This window comes from Cetorhinus maximus, chromosome 18 (genome assembly GCF_964194155.1).
Source record: "Cetorhinus maximus chromosome 18, sCetMax3.hap1.1, whole genome shotgun sequence".
Taxonomy (NCBI): domain Eukaryota; kingdom Metazoa; phylum Chordata; class Chondrichthyes; order Lamniformes; family Cetorhinidae; genus Cetorhinus; species Cetorhinus maximus.
Window position 1 is genome coordinate 63674470 of NC_135896.1, and position 21098 is coordinate 63695567.

The 21098-nt window shown below is 45.7% G+C and overlaps 1 protein-coding gene across 1 annotated transcript in view; it reads left to right on the forward strand.

Moving 5' to 3' along the window:
* The window catches only part of ttc6 (tetratricopeptide repeat domain 6), a 295077-nt gene that overhangs the window by 207106 nt on the left and 66873 nt on the right, over positions 1 to 21098 (forward strand). Inside the window, exons 21-23 of the mRNA XM_078563283.1 lie at positions 2898 to 3017; positions 8291 to 8364; positions 20412 to 20622. Coding sequence (XP_078419409.1) covers positions 2898 to 3017; positions 8291 to 8364; positions 20412 to 20622 — 405 coding nt within the window. The remainder of the gene's footprint in view (positions 1 to 2897; positions 3018 to 8290; positions 8365 to 20411; positions 20623 to 21098) is intronic.

Sequence of the window (21098 nt, forward strand, 5' to 3'; positions counted from 1 at the left end):
CTCATCCATGTGCAGGATAATAGGGGTCAGTGGGCTTGACAAAGCGAATAATGAGTAGTTTTGGATATCACTTGCTGCTGGTTTCTCCTGTGAACAGGACAGCTTCATTTCGCTTCAGAGCTGCACTCAAAGCATTTAGAGGCTTCAGTTCAGGACTCAGTGTTATCTTTCAGGCTTCAGAGGATTCACACCACTTGGGGCCTTCCAGGTAGCAAACGGCCTTCCCTTACCCTGGTAATGGGGATTGTGGTCTCCGCCGGAGGCACCTCCTCGGAGGAGGAAGAAAGGGCCAGAAGGGAGAGGAGGCCAGTTGTCCCTTTTCAGCTTCCAGGGGAGCGGCCTGTGAGAGGAGAGGCACAGGTACAAAGGACGCAGGACCAACAGGAAGGCCAAGGCCGAAGGGGCCGCAGAAGACGCCAATATCCTGCTGCGATGCAGGTACCTCAATATATCTGAGGTGCAATGCTGAAGGAGGCTCCATCTCTCAAGGGAGGCCGTGACTTCCATCTGTCAGAGGATCAACCCTGAGATCAGCCCTGTGTGGGTTGACACCCCAGGCCAGTGGCGCTGAAGGTCACAGTGGCCCTAAACTTCTATGCCTCTGGCTCTTTCCAGGGGTCAGTGGGAGATCTGTGTGGAGTCTCCCAGTTAGCTGTCCACAATTGCATCAAACTGGTGACAGATGCTCTGCTCAGGTGTGCATTGACTTTCATTCATTACCGTACGGACGAGGCTATCTAGGCAGAGCGAGCTAGAGGCTTTGCAGTGATTGCTGGGTTCCCCCGCGTCCAGGGTGCAATCGACTGCACACATGGCCATCAAGGAGCCAGCGGGTGAGCTGGGAGCTTTCGTTAACAGGAAGGGATTTCACTCCATGAACGTACAGATAGTGTGTGCCCACAGGATGCAGATTCTGCAAGTCTGTGCAAGGTACCCTGGCAGCTCCCATGTTGCTTACATCTCCTACACTGACACTGACCAGCTGAGGTCATTGCCGGTGTGAGGGCTTGCAGGTCGGAGCGCATCTCCCGGAATCCCTGATTGAGTCCATGGAGGAGCCTCTCCATGAGAGTCACCACTCTCTCCTTGGAGGAGGCATTGCGCTCAGCCATGAGGGTCATTGCACTACTCATGCTCCGCATGGACTCCTCCATCAAGGAGACCATGGCACGTATTGCCTCATGTATCTCTGTCAGATCCTCCCGCACACCCTGCTGGACATCCAGCAGCTGCTGCCTCATGGACGACTCCACAGAGGCTCATCATCAGCCATTGACTGAGCATTGTACTATTCCCCAGCAGCCCTCTGACAGCCGGCACCCTGAGCACTCTCTGTCTCCACCTGCACCTCAAGTGAGTGTGAAGTGCCCTCACCAACGTGCACCAAGATACTATACACTGATCTTATGCCCACTGAGATGATGGTATCTGCGTTGGTGCTTGCTTGACAAAGGGTATGACGGTGGTACATGCTCATCATGCTGGTCCTCAGAGGTGGGCCTTCAGGCTCCTCAGAATGAAGGGCTGCTGGTAAGCCTAAAAGGGAGAAGAAGGACGTGTCATTAGTTTAACTCATTAGACGGTCAGTGTGCATGCCTGGCACCCTGATGAGGCAGAGATCTACATCATGGTGCCCTTGTCTTTCCATTATCAATGGGCATTCCAGGTTCGAGGCTCACATCAATATAGAGACTACACTGGAATGGTTGCAAACAGCCACATTCTCACCTCAGTGCACCGCACTCTTACCTCCCTCTGGTACCCCAACTTCACTGCGGCTGCTCGACCAAGGTGCATGTTGCCTCTCCAGTTCCAGGGCCTCCTGCTCATATCTACTGAGGAGGTGTGGGGGTCCCCCCGCCAGTCTGCAACCTCTCAGCATTGTTATGGGATGTTTTCTCCTGGAAGGATAGAGGAGCATTGATTAGTCCATCCTCTACCTGCAGCGCCATTGCATCCTGGCCAATCCCACCTCAGGAACACCTCGCAGGGCTCAGCACATTCGTGACCCTGGAGCTGCAAGGCACTCAGCCCAAGCAGCTAGGCTCAAGCCCTTGGCCAGATCCTGCCTGATTGACATTTGCCACTCACACTCTAACACCTCTGAGGCCCACGGGGGGAGTGGGGGGGGGGGTGGGGGGGGTGGGGGTGGGGTTGATTGGCAACTCTTACCTGTTCTGCAAAGTAATCCATGCCAACACGGTACTCACCCTTCCTGATCACAGGAGATCATTAAAGCGCTTCCGGCACTGCACCCATGTGCGCCTACCATGTTGTGGTTGCTGACCCTGGATATCACCTCCTCCCAGGCCTTTTTGGTGAGGTGAGGAGGGCCTCCACCTCCTGGGGACAAGTGTTTCTCTCCTTGCCACCTCCTCCAAGGAGGGCAGTGAGACACTCATCTGAGAAATGCGGTGCCGGCTTCCCCGCCTACCTGCCCTCCCGCCTGCCGTGTCCACTCGCTATGGTCTCCATGCACACGACTTCCGCATCCTTCGGTGGCAGCCTTCCAGGGGCTGCCAAGGCCGCATTTGAATTGGCTGCCGGGTCGGCATTGGACCTGATGGACAATAAGCCCCTGCCCCCGCCCACCCCTTTGCACTCATTCACAGGCCATGTTAGACGCTGGTCGGGCCTTAATTGGCCCGCCTGTGTAAAATCGCGGTGCACTGCTGATCGCAGGTGGCGTTGGCTTCCCAACCACCACCGCCAAAGGTAAAGTTCTGCCCAAAGTTTTAAGAGCTTTTCTTTCAAATGTTGGTGACATGTAAAAAAATGAAAAACAAAAACAAACAGCCTATTCAAAAATGTTTATAATATATGCACCTAGATTTGCCATATCTATATTTTCAAAGAAAATTTGTATTCCAATTGACACATTGTGTAATACGTTTCAGGCACTGAAAGACTATGGAATAGTGCTGCTCCTTGGCGGCCAAAAGAAATTGAATTTGAAAGTACTGGTTAATCGTGGTCTGTTATATCTGGGTATGGATGACTACTACAATGCATTTAAGGTCAGTAGAACAAATAAGAGAACAGAGATGATAAATACATATAGCAAGAAAAGAAGGGATGATAAATGATTGGTGTGGTATATTGTGCACTGTCAGATATTGGATGGAACATGGATTCAAGCATAAAGTTTGCCCTAATGGCCAATTTTTGATTATGCCATGTAAATAAAAAATGTGATGTGACAAAGCAGCTCTGCACTTTCAACAGGTCATGCACATGTTAATTGGTGGGGAAGATAATAATTGCAGGTAAAACTTCCAAAAAGGTGAAAGTTCTATGACATATTTTCCTATACCACATTAAGGCAAATATGTTTAACCTTCAAATTACCTTCTTAATTCCTCAATGTAATGAAAGAAAAACTTAAGGATATCAATCAAACATTGGCCTAGAAATTTGAAGCCTAAGTGGCCACTATAGTGGGCAATATGCATATATGCGTTACATGGTGCACGTTTGCTGTCTGCCAAAATTGGTATGTGATGAAGGTCCCATGCTTGGAAAAGGGGTTATGCTTTCTTTATATGCAATCGGAGGACTACAGCTAGTTTCAGGACCCCTGACTGCAGCATGCACCATGCAAGCTGCTGTCAGTATTATGTGCTGCTCGTGTTCAGGATAATCAAGTGTGCATGCGGCCTAGTCAGTGATCCTTAAAATGGTATGCTGGAAGCCACCTGCACCAAAAGAGTAAGTTTTAAAGAATTAGTCTGGTGGAGTGAGAGTACTGTTCACGTCTCCACAGCAGTCATGAAGATCAACTCCAGCTTTTGCTTGACTCCTTCCAAATGCCCCTCTGATTGAGACGCAAGGCCTATCGTACTCCTGCATTCGGATTCCAACCCCCAATTCCTCTCAATTGCCCCTCTCTCTCAATTGATTCGCCAGACCTATCTCAGTACTGCAGTTGGAAATTTATATCCTTCTCATGATTTAATGTAAATGGGGTGAAGCTCAACATAAAGCATGCATGAGGCCTACCCATTCTGGTGGCCTAGAAGGCTAGCACTATGTAATTTCATCCCACAATATTTTCATGGCTCACAGATCTAGAACTGCAGTGCTCTGTAGAGATTTTGGTGATAAATATAACAACTTGCATTTTATCACACCTTTAACGTAGACAAAACACCCAACCAGCTAGGTGTAATCAAGATGCTGATAGTGCAAAGTGTACAGTGTTTACATTTGTACACCATTTTTCGATTTTCTTGTAGGCAGAAGTTTGGAATTATGAATTGAAATAGAATTAAGATGACCTAGGATGAGTAACCTGCCTATTTTAAGAGATTTATGGGGAACCAACTTGGCTTTAGAACCCTAAGGAATCAGTTGACTTTGCCAACTGTAGCATTGATATACTGTATGGAGGAAACTTGTTGGAAAACAATGGACAACAACAATAATTAATTAAATATTGTTACAAATGCAAGGTTTTATAAAGATGGTTATGTTTTGGATTGTCTCTTTAGGGTAAAATGGAGTCGTGAAGAGTCATGTGATCTATTCTGCCTGACAACAAGCCTGTCTGACTTGGTTACCATGGAGAGTGGGGGCCTAGGTTATGTAATTATTGAAATGCACATGCTAGGTTTAACACTTCAAAACAAAGGCAGGAGCAAATGTCCTTGCTATTGCAGGACTTTCTGTCTCAGAGACTTTGAACAGAAACAAAGAGCAAGACAGAGCTGCAATTGCTGCAGTCTGCAGAAAGAAAAGGTTAGCTCTCAGACAGAATCCTTGGGAAAGCTTGTCCACTGACTGAAGGGAAGGAACCCACTGCAAATTAAGGACACTGCAAGATTTGCCCTGGTGATGGACTTTGTTTAGCCATTGCTCTGGTCACCACACATGATGGAAAAATACCATGTATAAAAATACCAAATACTTGTTCTTGTAACTGTTATGTCTCTTTAGCCTTTCTCGGACTTTCCGTAATTATGGGCGCAGCTATAACCTTCACTCCTGGCGAATCATTACCCAGGAGTAAATCAACTCTATCCACAGGCAATTTCTCAACCACTCCTACAACCACCGATCCAGACAACAAATTACACTCCAATTGCACTTTGTACAATGGAACTGGGGTATACTCTCCACTTATCCTGTTTACCAGTCCTTTAGCTTTCATTGAACTCTCTGAAGGGAAAACTAAGTCTTTCTCCAGCATAAGAGTTTGAATATCTCCTATGTCCCTTAACATAGTTATGGGAAAAATCCCCCCCTCCCCCCATGGAGGGTGGGGGGAGATCGGCTCCGAATTAAAATGATTAAAAATGATAGGAAAATTTCCCTGACATGTCCCCTCATGTGACACTGTCACATGAGTTGGGACATGTCCATAACTTTAACTGAAACCTTTATTAAAAATTTAAATACCCTCATGAAACCTCATCCCACCTGTGGATGAAGTTTCACGCTTTTTCTGAAGTCCGCCAGAGCTCCTGGCCTGCCCGCCAACCTTAAGGTTGGATGGGCAGGTCCATTAATGATTTTAATTAGTGTCTCAATGGCCTCAATAGGCCGTTGACAGGTCAGCGGGCGCACAGCTGACTCGGCTACACCCCCACCAACTTGAAAATGGAAATGACGCTGGGTGACATCGGGAGTTCCACCCGACGTCATCCCGTGTCATTTTACGTGTCGGTGAGCAGGCCCCATCCCCACTCGCCGACCGGAAGATCCTGCCCTATAGGTTTAGCTGCATCATTTGATGAAAAAGGGGTTATCTTTGCTTTAGATAAAAACCCTTTTTATTTCTCGTCTACCTTATTTACTTCACCTGCATTCACACCAGTGTTTACCTTTGATCCATGGCATTTTCTTTTTGAGTTCCCTTTTTGGACTCACTCTTATGTAAATCCAATAAATCCCATGGGCTTCCCTCGCAACTGCCAGCATTCTGAACGAATGTGTCCCACTTTATCATACTGGAAACAGTTAAGCCTTTGAGTTTCACCTCTGCCCTCAGTACCTTCCTTCTTGATCTAGGGAGGAGATCTCAAGGTATTCCCGGCTATCGATTCTTTACCCTGGCTACTTGCCTTCCTTTCACTCTCCCACTTTCTATCCTTTTCAAATTTATCGGGGTGATGGAAAAAATGTTTAGTTTTATGGATCAATTCATAATCGTCAGCCATCATTGCTGCCTGTCTAGCAGTTACAACCCTTTGGTCTTCAACATGGGTTCTCATTACAGAAGATAGGGAGTTTTTAAATTCTTCCAAGAGAATGGTCTCCCTGAGAACATCATAGGTAATGCTTGTATCCACCTGTCAAAACTACTTGCTTACCCAGGCTTTTTCCTCAAATTTTGAAACTTTTGTCGAAATGATTTAAGAACCAACTCATATGCACTCAAAATGGCCTTTTTCACCACATCACAACCCCTAGAAACCTCCTTTGACAGTGAAACATAAATTTCCTGTGCTCAGCATGTCAATTTACTCTGTATGGGCAATGTCCAGTTTTCCTTTGGCCAGTTCATCTGTTTATTTCATTTGAGAAGATAGCTAAATAATGCTTCAACATCCCTTGGCTCAAATTTTGGAAGAGCGTGTATAAATTTAAACATCTCCCCACTGGGTTGTGATCTGGAATAAGTCCTGCCTCACCTACTGGTGCCCATTTTTTTTTTTTTTTAACTGCCAGCATTCTAAGCTGGAATTCTCTGTCTTTCTCTTTCTGTTCTTTCCTGTTCAAGTTTGTGTTTCTCTATTTCTAACCTCCTTTGAAACGTTCTCTCTTTTTCTTTTTCTTTATCTGCCCTTTCTGCCTATTCTCTTTGGAATGCCCTATCTCTTTCCTTTTCTTTTGCCTCTAGTTCCATTTTTTTTATTTACAACTGAATTTGAGCCCATTCCAATGAACCACCCCTTGGAGAACTCAGCCTCTTGGGTATTCCTTCCAATTTCAAATGCTGTGCCATCTCTTTGATTATTTCTGCTTCCCTAGCTTTGGCAGGCTATCCTACTCTAATTTACTTGCCAATTTGATTAACCTAGCTTTTGGGACCCCTTGTAAAATCGTTAGGGACATCTCTTCCACTTGCAGGAAAGCTTTAGCAGTTTCTAGTGCCATTTTATTTTTGCCAGTACTGGTTTTTCCTTTTAGCTTTTATGACTTACTAAATCTATACCCAAATTGTCATTGTCTTTCGTTCCAATATCTTGGTCAAGCCCCCAAACTTTGTCATGACTCACTGGGGACAATGTGCTGTAATATCAAGCCCCACTGTTCCCCAAGCTGCGACAAATGTGAGAAGTTTGACAAAACCACCAGATTGTCCCAATTCTTCCTAACTATTTAATTTAGGTTAACAGAATACGAGCACCAGGTTTGTAAACTTAATAAGTAAATAACTGTTTATTGAACAAACTGTCGTTAACCAGATACAAAAGAAAGAAATATGAAGTGCTAATCTCTAACTCTATAACCTAAACTCTACCCCTTCTTAAATCCCTATACACACGCATACAAGACACATAAGACGCACAAAGACATGGATTTTAAGGGTGGGATAAAACAATTCAATAGGACCAATTCCAGAGTACAGGATTCAATGGGTTGATTTTGATCGATGTCTTCCAAATTCTTTTCAGTTCTTGTTGATGACACGAGGTGATCCTCCAGCACTTTCAGTATTTAGTTCACTGGTTGAACACTTGCCTTTCAATGACTCTAACAGTGATTTTCCCCTTTACCTCTTGACAGGGGTTTTCAGAGAAAGAGAGCAGGTTATAGAGATATGATGAGAAAAAAAAATGGCTAGCTATTATTGTGGAATTACTGGAATCTTCCACACATAGGAGAAAAAGAGGCTTTAGGTCTTGTTCCTTTCAAGCTAGGAGCTATTCTGCTGTGCTTCCACACAAAACCTGGTCAGGAGCCAATCAAAACGCTGTTGCCAGGCAGCTCCCCTGGTCCAGGGTTCCCTTCCAGCACCATCCTGTTCCTCATGACACACTTCGTTCCAGGACCACAACATTGTATATCTCTCTCATCCTGTTCCAGTGGACATTTCTTTCAACTTGCAGCCATTAAGTTATCAGTCTCCACAGGGATCATAACAATATTTTTATAAGGATGTCAATAATCCCAAAGTCTTGGTACCAGAAGAGCAAATAAAAACAACTCTACAAGTTTGTCTAATAGAAGCAACAGACTACTCAATGGGACGTTTGAATGAGGAATGATTGTATGGTTCTGGATTGTATTTAGTTAACTTGCTACACAATTAAATCATATGATTTTACATTTTTTAAACTTGCAGGATTTTAAAGCAGCAACTGTGGAAGAGCCAGAAAATGCTAACATTCATCATGCCGTGGCAATTTGCTGCCATAAGTAAGTCATAGGACAAAAGTTACTTTAAAAAGCTGCTTGTGCCACTTTCTGAGATTTCATGGTTAGAAAATCAAGAGAACCCAATGGAAATTCACAGAAATTGTCAGGCAATATAGTCAAACTTGTAGCATGAAGTAAGATTTTGAAAATTAGCTTCTTCCCCAAGGATAGAAAAAAAATGTTTTCCTTGTAGGCTGAATACTGGTGAAGGCCCAAATCACAGAACTTACTCCCCTAAATATCATTTTGTGTAGCAAGAACTCCAAATTCTGAGAAAATGAGGAATGCAGCACTATTTTACCCAAAGCATTCACTTCAATTTCGTCCTCCAACTCTTTTGAAGCACACCAACCTCACTCCCATTAATCTACACTTTTATAATCCAGCCAATCCTTATTTATAATCCTAATAATTTCATGATGCAATACAACTATAGAATAAAAATCCATTGGCTCCCATGCAAGGATGATTAGGCATTTTGTAACTAACAGATGACAGAATTATTGTCTACATTGCAAGCGGCCTTTAATAGCATCAGAATTCATTTAGATATATAGGATTGCATTTTCAGGTCCCAGAGGTGTGAATGGAGGCAGGGCAGGGAAATGAAAGTACTGGCTAGACTGCTGGTTTCCCGACATCACTTCCGACTGGTGTGTGTTTTACCAGGGCTGAGGGAGGGCAGCTCCACAATCGAACCAAACAAGACGACCAATTAGTATTGTTAAAGGGAGATCATTAAAGGGCATGTTCTGATTTTCATGGGCTGCACAGGCTTTCTGGGGAAGACTAGCTGAACGGAGGCAGACATACACACACACACCTAAATCTTACACTGGGGGTGGGGTTAATTTGCTTGAGGGGGGGCCTTCCACCCCTAGCGGAGAGGAAGTCCTGCCTCTGAGAACTGCCGGCTGATCTACTGACAGGTGCTGCTGGGACAAGAAGAGCTGCTAATGGGAGTGGTGGCCACTGCTGGGACTGCAGGCAAGTCCCCTGAAAAAGAAGTTCCATTAGTCTAGACGAAAGCAAGTCTGAGATCTTACAGTGGCCGGGCTGGCAGACCCTGGTGATGGGGTTAGGAACCAGGATTGACAAGGCATGGGGGAGGAGAGGAATCGCAGAGAGTGGGTCAATACCTTGGGGAGGAGCCTCCAAGGGGCACGGGCTGCTCAAACAGGTGGCACCCCCACATTGTCACTCTCCAGGCCACAAGGCTCATCAGCTTTTAATGGGTTGCCTGGAAACTTGCAATGGGCCACCCTGGCTGCAGTGAAAGTTTCAACAGCAACAAGATGAGGCCTTTAATTAGCCACTTAAGGGACTCAGTTGGCCACCTGATGCCTCCAACCGCCGAGGGCAAAATATCTGAGGGTTGGGAGGGGTGGCAAGGTGACGGGCATGGTGTGACTGCCATGGTGCCCAATTTTATTCCTCCTGCCTGCTATTACTCCCCCGGGTGGAGTAGAAAATTCTGGCCATAATCGGAGACAGTCATAGCCAACCCAGGGAATTAGCTCAGCCCCATAAAAAGGTGAATGGCACAGTGGGGGGCTCAGCTTAGGGAAACAGGCACCTTCGGCTCAGCGAAGGTGGCAGGAATGGCACTGACTCTCAGATTTTAGTTCCAGTGGCAATACGGAGCAACACCCTTCACAGGAAGGTCAGAGACCTGGGCATCAGGAGGACTGAGGAGAGGAACGAGATCAGGAAGGACATAGAAGGCATACCCTAAGTATAGGAACTACTGGCAAAGAAGGAACTACCTTGAGTTGATCGAGAATCAGTCCTGCAGGAGACTGCAGCTCTCCAGGGGGATGGTCACAAATCTATGCCCTCATCGCTGAAAACTTCACACCTTGCGAGGCTGCTTTTTCATTCATGGGATGTGGGCTTCGCTGGCTGGGCCAGCATTTATTGCCCATCCCTAGTTGTCCTTGAGATGGTGGCGAGCTGTTTTCTTGAACTGCTGCAGTCCGTGCGGTGTAGGTACACCCACAGTGCTGTTAGGAAAGGAGTTCCAGGATTTTGACCCAGCAACAGTGAAGGAATGGCGATCTATTTCTGAATCAGGATGGTGAGTGACTTGGAGGGGAACTTCCAAATGGTGGTGTTCCCATCTATCTGCTACCGTTGTCCTTCTCGATGGTCATGGTCATAAGTTTGGAAGGTGCTGTTGAAGGGCTTGCCATGCCCTATCAGTAGCCTTCAAAGTCACTGTGGCCTTGAACCTCTATTTCTGGCTTCTTCCAAAGATCAGCTGAAGACCTTAGTGGCATCTCAAAATGGCTGCCCGCCACTGTATCTTGCAGGTCCTTGAAGCCCTATTTGCCAGAGCTGAATAGTACATTCAATTCCAAGCACACAGCCTCAAAAGCACAAAATGCAGTGGGTTTCGCCTCTATTACTGGATTTGCCCAGATACAGGGCATTATTGATTGCACCCATGTGGCCATCAAGGCACCATCTGCCACTCAGATTCATCAACAGTAAGGGCTTCCACTTCCTCAATGTTCAGCTCGTCTGCGGCCACAAGAGTTTCCTCTATGTCTTTGCTCACTTTCCTGGCTGACACCATGAACCTTCATCCTACGTTGTCCAGGCTGCTGCAGTTCTTCATTCCACTCTCCCCAACACCATTCCCACCCCTGACCCAACCCCCAACTATGTGAATGGATTCTAGGGACAAAGTGATATCCCTTGAAGAGGTGGCTCCTCATCGAGCCCCAGAGGTGCTACAACCAAAACCACCTGCTCACTAGGGGCACCATTACATGGGTCACCATTACGAAGTCCATCAGGTTTCTCAAGGTGTGATTCTGGTGCCTGGACTGACTGGATGGTATCCTGCAATACACACTGTATTGATCATTGTGGTGGTCTGCTGTGCACTCCAGAACATGGCCCTCCAGAGAGGCATGGACCTTGAAGAAGGGAGGTCCTAAAGGAGACAGCTCATTGGAGGAAGAGGAGGAGCAGGATATTGAAAAGGAGGGGGGGGGGTGGGAAATGAAATGGAGGGGGAAGATACAGAACATAGAGGTGCCCCAGATGCACAGTCAGGTGGCCAGGCCCGACACAGGACTTGAGGTCTCGCCAAGATGTCGTCAACATCAGGAAGCATTGGATTCAGGCACATTGGGTGACTCCTTCTGACCTAGGAGGAGTGGCATGGTGTGAAACTCACTGAGCTGCCTGTGCTAACATTTCCATTGAAGACGCAGCCTGGAACATGTAAACTGTTGCCGCCAATGAAAGATGCACATCTGCCCAGAGGTTTCACCATCACTGTTGACAAAGCCTTGCTCTCCTTGGCCAATTCAGGCCTCTTTTCTCGTCCTGCCATTCATAAAGGGAGGCCCACATGTACAACTTCAAGTGTCAGTATTTACAAGGTGCTCAAAAAAAATGAAAACAGTGAAGAGTTTCAGGAAGGAAACACTCCATTGACCCACTCAGTGGTTTACCTGACATAGTGGCCTCCACTCTCTATGTGCCACTTGTCTTGTGGCCTTAGAGGAGGTGGAAGCAACCTTCTCACTTGTCTCTGTCTGCAGTTGAGATGCATGTGGCAGTAGTCCTCGTCATGGAGCTGCCACCATCATTTGGCTTTGCAGCACAGATGGTTGAAGATGACAATGGCAACCCCTTGAGATGTGTTTCCTTCATGCTCCTTGGTGACATCCTCAGCCCTTGGCTGGTGCTCCAGATGGCTGTTGGGGAGTACTAGCTGAGACTGGCATCTCCTCCAGACATCGCTGTGTCACCATTGCCACCTACCAGCCCATGCTAAATAGTGTGGCATGCATCCTGTGTATGTCAGTGTGCAGTTCCTGCTTGAACTTCAGGTGCTGCTGCATAAGGCTCTCCATGAGGTTTGTCACTCTCTCAAACGGAAGTGCTATTGCATGCAAAGCCTGAGCATTGTGGTACACATGAGCTGGATGGACCCCTCCATTCTCAGCCCAATGACAGCCACATTTCCTCAGGAAACTCCAATATATGGGAGCACATCTGCTGCTGCTGGTCTCGATAGGTGTTGCAGGAAGGCAGGCTCTCAGGCCTTGCATCTGTGCCCCTGCTGATCAGGGCTATCTCTATTCTCTGTCTCTTCCAAGGGGACTGCCCAGAGTTGCACCTGCTTCTGGCAGCTCCTCCTGCACATTAGTGCTACATCACTTACACAGTGCCAACTGATCTTACTGTGCTTGAGCACCCACTGAGGTGTGTGTATTTGCACTGTTTGAGGGTGCGCTTGTAAGGTGTGATTCTACTTAGAACAAAGAAAAGAGAACAAAGAAAAGTACAGCACAGGAACAGGCCCTTCGGCCCTCCAAGCCTGCGCCAATCATATTGCCCGTCAACTGAAACATTTTGCACTTCCGGGGTCCGTATCCCTCTATTCCCATCCTATTCATGTATTTGTCAAGCTGCCTCTTAAACACCACTATCGTACCTGCTTCCACCACCACCTCCTCTGGCAGCGAATTCCAGACGCTCACCACCCTCTGCGTAAAAAACTTGCCCCGCACATCTCCTCTATAGTTTTCTCCTCTCATCTTAAATCTATGTCCCCTAGTAATTGACTCTTCCACCCTGGGAAAAAACTTCTGACTATCTACTCTGTCCATGCCACTCATAATTTTGTAAACTTCTATCAAGTCATCCCTCAATCTCCGTCGCTCTAGTGAGAACAATCCGAGTTTTTCCAACCTCTCCTCATAGCTAATAACCTCCAGACCAGGCAGCATCCTGGTAAACCTCCTCTGCACCCTCTCCAACACCTCCATATCCTTCTGGTAATGTGGTGACCAGAATTGCACGCAGTATTCCAAGTGTGGCCTAACCAAGGTTCTATACAGCTGCAGCATGACTTCCCAAGTTTTTATACTCAATACCCCTGCCAATGAAGGCAAGCATGCCATATGCCTTCCTGACTACCTTATCCACCTGCGTAGCCACTTTCAGTGACCGGTGGACCTGTACACCCAGATCCCTCTGCCCATCAATGCACTTAAGGGTTCTGCCATTTACTGTATAATTCCTGCCTGTATTAGACCTTCCAAAATGCATTATCTCGCATTTGTCCGGAATAAACTCCATCTGCCATTTCTCCGCCCAAGTCTCCAACCGATCTCTTTCCCGTTGTATCCTTTGATAATCCTCTTCACTATCTGCAACTCCTCCAACCTTAGTGTCGTCTGCAAACTTACTAATTAGCCCAGTTACATTTTCCTCCAAATCATTTATGTATACTACAAACAGCATAGATCCCAGCACTGATCCCTGCGGAACTCCACTAGTCACAGCTCTCCATTCAGAAAAGCACCCTTCCACTGCTACCCTCTGTCTTCTATGACCAAGCCAATTCTGTATCCATCTTGCCAGCTCACCTCTGATCCCATGCGACTTTACCTTCTGTACCAGTCTGCCATGAGGGACCTTGTCAAAGGCCTTACTGAAATCTATGTATATAACATCCATTGCCCTTCCATCGTCGATCATCTTTGTCACTTCCTCAAAAAACTTGATCAAGTTAGTGCGACACGACCTCCCCTTCACAAAACCATGCTGCCTCTCACTAATACGCCCATTTGCTTCCAAATGGTAGTAAATCCTGTCACGAAGAATCTTCTCCAATAATTTCCCTACCACTGACGTAAGACTCACCGGCCTGTAATTTCCTGGATTATCCCTACTACCTTCTTAAACAATGGAACAACATTGGCCATTCTCCAGTCCTCTGGCACCCCACCCGTAGCCAGTGAGGATACAAAGATTTCTGTCAAGGCCCCAGCAATCTCCTCCCTTGCCTCCCTCAGTACTCTGGGGTAGATCCCATCTGGCCCTGGGGACTTATCCACCTTAATATTCTTCAAGACGCTTAATACCTCTTTTTTGGTCTCAACATGATCCAGGCTATCTAAACACTCTTCCCTAGACAAATCAACTGCTAAGTCCTCTTTGGTGAATACTGATGAGAAGTATTCATTTAGTATCTCTCCCATTTCTTCTGGCTCCACACACAGATTCCCACCTCTGTCCCTGAGTGGGCCTACCCTTTCCCTGGCTACCCTCTTTTTTTTATATGTATATGTATAAAAGGCTTGGGACTTTCCTTAATCCTCATTGCCAGTGACTTTTCATGACCCCTTTTAGCCCTCCTGACTCCTTGCTTAAGTTTCTTCCTACTTTCTTTATATTCTCCACGGGCTTCATCTGTTCCCAGCCTTCTAGCCCTTACGAATGCTTCCCTTTTCTTTTTGACTAATCTCACAATATCAATACTTCTTCAGTGTTCTGCTGTTGCTGCTCTTGGCCTGCTGCTGAGAACTAACCTTGGAGAGCAAAAGCCTTTGCTGTGCTGAGGCTTCCAATGCAACTCATTGTTGAGTATGCTGGCTCCCCTCAAATGAGTGCATTGCCCTCACTAATCACCATAGCCACCAAGAATGCCCATCTTGGTCAGCAATCAGGAGATGTCCATGGCTTCTTCCTCCATGGCTGTGGTCATGTGAAGGTGAGAAGTTCCTCTGTAGTATAAGGATCTGGCATGTATAGGGTTAATGTAGGGCTGAGTACAGTACTGCCCACACTGTGATGTAAGACAGCACATGACCTGCACCCAGGGTCTGTCGAGTGTTGGGCAGAGCGATGTGCACCAGCAAGCATGCAAACAACTCCTAGCTTGTACCTTTAGCTGTGTATTTGTAAATCGTTCTAAAGATTCAATAAAGATTTACAGTTAACTGTGATTATGAAGACTTCCTCAGACTAACCAAACTGTAACCAACACCCTACAGCATGGTGGCAACTTGTGGAAAAACACAAGAACTCATAGAAAATGCAGAGAAACTAAAATGCTGTGACCTGGCCAGAAGGAAAGAAATATATATATATCTAAGTCAGCCTGGCTACTTTATAAAATTATTATTTTATGTTTTTCAAAATGGACAATTGCTGGGCTGATAAAAATGGCTGCAGCTGATCACATACAGGTTTCGGGAAGATTCTAAGCTGTTCCAATGGATAAGGGCTACGTCATTATCCTGGAATGTGACTTGTAGCCAATTGACTTGGCTGATTCCAGCCAAGCCAACACAAAGGATTCGTAGACAATAAGTCTGCACCAGCCAGCTACGGAGAAAGGTAGAGCTATTTGTGATTTCTAATCTTCAATGTTGTGCTAATGGTCCCACCATTACCTGCTCCAAAACACAATGGGTTTCAACCAGGCACCTCGTTAGCTGAATAGCTCGACCAGAAACCACCCTGCCACATGAATGACACTCAGCTGTTTGAACTCCTTGAATTATACAGCCATCGGATTTTATCTTAAGTCCCTGTTTGACCTCAGAAGAGAAGGAAGACTCCAAGAAGTAGCCTGCCTTTGTCTACCATTTTATCATCCAACAGGTAGCAGCAGAAACAGCTCTGTCCAGGTCAATGGCCCGGTCCTCATCTACACGGTGAGCTACTGGAACCTTGGAATGTCTGTACCTGTGCCTTCAAGGCTAACTCACTCTACGTGCTTTCCCCCATCATGGAAGTCCTCACTTCTGGAAGTCAGATCACCCTACAACAGTTTCAGCCTGCTAACCTCTGAAAGAATACGCCACTGGACTTTTGATTCTGGACTCATGTGAAACTATAATCTTCATTTTTAGCATGGTCTGGCCCTGTACCTCTTTCTTATTGTAGGAGTGCAAAAAGGGGCGAACATTGCAAAATCCCTTTCCTGGTGTTTCGTGTGTGTAGAATAAACCAACCCTTTTATTTTACCTTATCTCGAGTTTGCTGTATGGTTATTAGAGGATTGGATAACTCTAAAACTGAAGGGTTGGGGAAATATGCCGCCACTTATAAAATGGGGAAATCAAAAATCAAAAACACCTTTCTGTTTATGGATGGGTAATGAAAGGAGAAATCAGGGTTGTTTAAATTAATCCCCCTGCCACAGTAACAGCTGAAAGACTGGGAAAATTCCAGCAAAGCAGTCTCACCTGAAAAAAGCCCCAGAAGCAGGAGGTGCAGAGGAAAGATTGCCTGGAAAAACTCCAAAAAAAAAGGCTTGGAAGCTGGAGGCAGAAATATAAAATTCCTTACTGCAGCAGAAGACTCCATTTAGTCTCCTTTGGAAGTCCAGCTTCCAATCCTAGAGTGCAGAGTCAGAAGACCAAGCAGGGGTGAGATCAATCTTTTAAAATTCCAGGTTACAGCAAGTCCTGAGAAATCTTTAAATAATTCACACGAAGAAACCCGTCGCTAAAACTCGATCCTTGAGTCAGCGCCTGAACACATGGTGTCCGAGCTTGCTCCAGAATGGAAAAAATAATTCATTGAGTAACCCGAGACAATCATGACTCATCTGAGAGAAAACAAAAATCATGACAAACCCATAACTTTAAAGAAAAGCGCTGAGTACAAGAACTCTGCAGGCAGTTGATCCAGGCAGCCATTGTTGAAATGTTTTTCCCCCCAATCGGAGCACGATTTCAATTTTTGCGGAGTGTGCCAAAACCGGCAAATCCCTTTCTCCTCCAATTGAACAGCAACACCATCTTGAAATGCAGAAAGCTCTTAAAGCAGAACCTATACTTTTAAAAATTTAACCATGGATCAGAATTCTACACTACACAAATCAACTCGGAGTAATCCAAGGCCCAGATCAAATCACATAATTGGGGACTTGAGGAAAATGTTCCTAAGATACAGCATCGCTTCAGGTTTAAACAAAAAGTCAGAAGCAGAGCGGGTTAACAGATTATTGCAAGACAGGGAATCAATGAATTATCTGCTAAATTTGAAGAAGTACTAAAACCTGTTGATGCTTATTTTACTCTAAGAAGCAATGAAATACTCAAAAGAGCTAAATTTAACAAGTGAGTCCAGCAGCCAGGAGAACCCGTCGACTCATTCGTTTATGATCTGTGCATAATGGCAGAAGGGTGCGAATACGGAGACTTAAAATCTGAACTCAGACTGGTAGGAGTAGTGGACAAAGCACTCTGACCTCATGCAGGCAAAGGAAGATCTAACCTTGGAAAAGGCAATCCAGATAGCTAGGCGGTCAGAACTTCATGAACAGCACAGAACCATTTTAAGGTGAGAAAACAAACTATGGTGCAGAGGTTAACCCACAGTTTAGCTAGTTAAACAATAAAGAAACAGGGACACTTCAGGCCAGGGAAAGCAATACCCGACCTGGCCAGCAGAACTACCATACCAATGCTGTGGAGCGAAGCGGCCTTACAGACAAGATCAATGTCCTGCAATTTCAGCCCAATGCTTTCAGTGCAACAGGATGGGACATTATGGCAAACTGCACAAAGGCTCAAAGATTATCCGTGAGGTTGAGACTGCAGCCCACAAGACACAAACATGCTTTTGGGTGAGGGCAAAAGGTCGTGATTGCTCATTTTGGAATGCAGACATTTCAGTCAATGGCCATTTAACAAATTTTAAATTAGACCAGGAGCTGGCCTTACAGTCCTGTTGGACAAAGAACCATGGCCGAGAGACCTTTGGCTTCAAACAACAGACATATACCTCTATGGGCTTGGACGAATCCAACTACCAGTCATCGGCATGATTCTGAAATCAAAGTATGGCAGCAAACAAATCTTCGAGCTGATGTACGTTATCCATAACCAACCTTTCCCTTGAGCAGAGATGCCTGTGTAGCCCTGGGTCTCCTCAAAATGGCAGGAAATGTCAAGACAACCACCATCATTAATCAATCAATTATTCAGAACTGCAAGTTCCTGAGTACTTAAAGTAAAAAAAGAAAGAAAGAGTATCCTGACTAGGACTTCAGCTGTGAAGCGCCTTCTCCCTGTGGAGCAGGTTTGTCCATCCTTGTTACAGGTGTCGGAAAACCTTCAATGGTCAGACCAGCCAACCACCCAGGAGGTAACCACGGTGCCTCCAGCGGAGGATGTAAAAGGGAGTGACCAGCAATCCTATGAGCCTCAACCTCCAGCTCAGATGGCGGTAGAGCAGGTCAACACTGCAATCTGTTGTGCTGCAACTGCCAGCCAGCATGCCAAAGCCACAAAAGATGCTGGAACCTGGTAGCAGCCGTTCATTGTTGACAGAGAAACGCAGAGGTGAGCGTTCCACTAAACCTGATTCTAGGCACAGAAATGATCATCTTCCACTACGGAGGACATGTCCATGATCCACACAATGACGGAAGAAGTGAAAGAAATGACAAGGAGACGAATTCAATATCCGTCCACCCTGCAAGAAATGAGTTCGAGTAGCAACCACCGACCAGTGCAGTGCAACAGCCGGACTAACTAAGTGTGATTCAACACAAAAGAATGGAAGAAAAGGATGAAAACATATGCAGATGCCAGAACAACCTTCAAACCTACAGGAAGAACCCGCAGTGACAGAGCCTACCACTCCTCCGACAGTAGCACGAATGAGATATAGAAGGGTTAGAAGTCCTCCAGACTGCCTGAACCTTTGCATTCAAGAACTTGAAGGGGGGAGAAGGGGAAGTGATGATGTAATAATGACAATGTAAATGTATGATAGTAATAACAATGTAAGACTTAAGGCAAACTACAATCACTTAAAATACATTGGATAAAGGCTTGGGGGAAGGTGTGGTATAAAGGTCTGGCACATATAGGGTTAATGTGGAACTGCGTACAGTACGACCCATAGAGTGATGTAAGAGAGCACATGACCTGTGCCTGGGGTGAGTCTAGTGTTGGACAGAGCTGCGTGTACCAGCAAGCGTGGAGGCAGCTCCTAGCTTGTACCCTTTACTTTATTGACTCAAGAATATTTACAAATATAAAGATTTGCAGTTAACTTACTTATAACTACAAAGACTTCTTCAGACGTACCAAATGGTTTCCAACACACTATAAACATCCTCTACTAGTCTGGGCCCTCTCCTAGGTATTTTGAGCCCATTTCTTCTGTAAAGGACAAAAGAGAATGTGATAAGGCACTGCCGTCCTCAATGGCAATGACAGTTGCTCCTATTCCTTAAAAGTTACGTATCAGTGATGTCAGGTCTTCAGCAGCCCCATGGCATTCTGACGGGTCATTAAGTGCACATACCCCTCCCATGTTCAGGAGCAACATGCCCTGAGGCTCCTCAACTGGCATCCCTGCTGGAGGTGGATACCAGAGGCCTTTTCTGAGGACTTGGGCTTGCACTCACCTTGCTGGAGCATAGCACATCACTGAACCTTTTCCGACACTCCATCCAACTTTCTTGCACCACCCTTCTTCTGCTAGCTGTGTTAATTATCTTCATCCAGCCATGCTTGGACTGGGATGGCCTCCTCCTGCTTCCCTCTGGGAAGGAGGACCCCCCTTTCACAGTCTCCAGTATGACCTTCAGGTCCAAGTCAGATGATCAAGGGTCTGCCCTGGCCCTGATAATAGGTCTCTGGCTCTCCTGAGACATTCCAAGGTGCATTCAGTGATAATTTATCAACTGAAGCTACAGTAATGGCTGCTGTGGTGTGTTTATATTGGCCAATATTTGCATAGTCCATCCTCCATTCTTGCTGGCCACCAGATCCATCACCAAGAAAATTAAAAGAACACCCCCATGAAACTCAGGGCCAGCGACTGTTTCTACCCATCACCTCCCACCCCCTACCCTTACCCTGGGAGCAGGTTTGGAACCCAGAAACAGTCCTGACTTCTATTTCCTGAACGTAGCTCATAGTGATAGATTTTCAAATTACTGCCCGATGCAAGGTCACCTTTGTGAAATCAGTGGAAATTAAATTTGCACTGTTGCTATATCTGACAGCTGATCACAATCCTGTTATTATGCTTGGGCCGTAAGATGAACATCTACTCCACTAGCAATACAAAAAGTAGAAATGCTTAATTGATTAGTAGTTCAGTGGTATTAACTGGTTTTTTTCTTCTGTTTCTGGAAGATCTAAAGTACACTACTGCTTAACATTGTCAATTTTACAAGTTCATTGGACCTTTACATCACTTATGTTTAATGTGTCACATTGCATACAATTAAAAAGTTGCTCATTCTTTATAATGTGTTTGAGACTTCACTATTTAGAAGAAGCTGTAAACAGTTTCAGCCAAGCACTGAAATTGGACCCATTTTTTGCGGATGCATATAATGGACGTGGAAATGTATATATGGATTCTGCTCACAGAGCTGGAATAAAGCAAGCACAAAAAGACTTTGTTCAAGCACTTCATTTAAATCCTAAGGGTGTTAATGCTAGAATCAACCTAGGATATAACTTTCAGGTGAGGAGGATTTTTGTGCTTTCTTATTATTTATTTAGTGATATTGTTTTAAGGCTGTATTCGAGAAACATTTGCTGGAACTGCATAACAACTAGCACTTACAAAGCACCTTGGAATGTTTTTCTGAGAGCCACAAAGAGAAATATAGATGCTGAATCAAGGAAAGAGATATTAGGAGGAGGCGTACACAGAAGTTTAATCAAAGTGGCAAGTTTTAAAAGGAGGTGGGTGTTTAAGGAAGAGAGACGGAGCTGGAGGGGTTCAAGGCAGGGAATTCTAGGTTGTGGAACTAAGGTGGCTGTAGGTAAAAAGAGGGGATGCCTTTGGAAAGGTTGTAACTTGGAAGAAGGTCACAGAGATCATAATGAGGTGCTCCCCCGCGCCCCCCCAAACCTCAAAAGAATATTCACCAGAGCGGTCAGCACACGTGGCTACCCTGGCAGGTTGGAAGCTGTTTGATCCCTGGTTAACAGGCA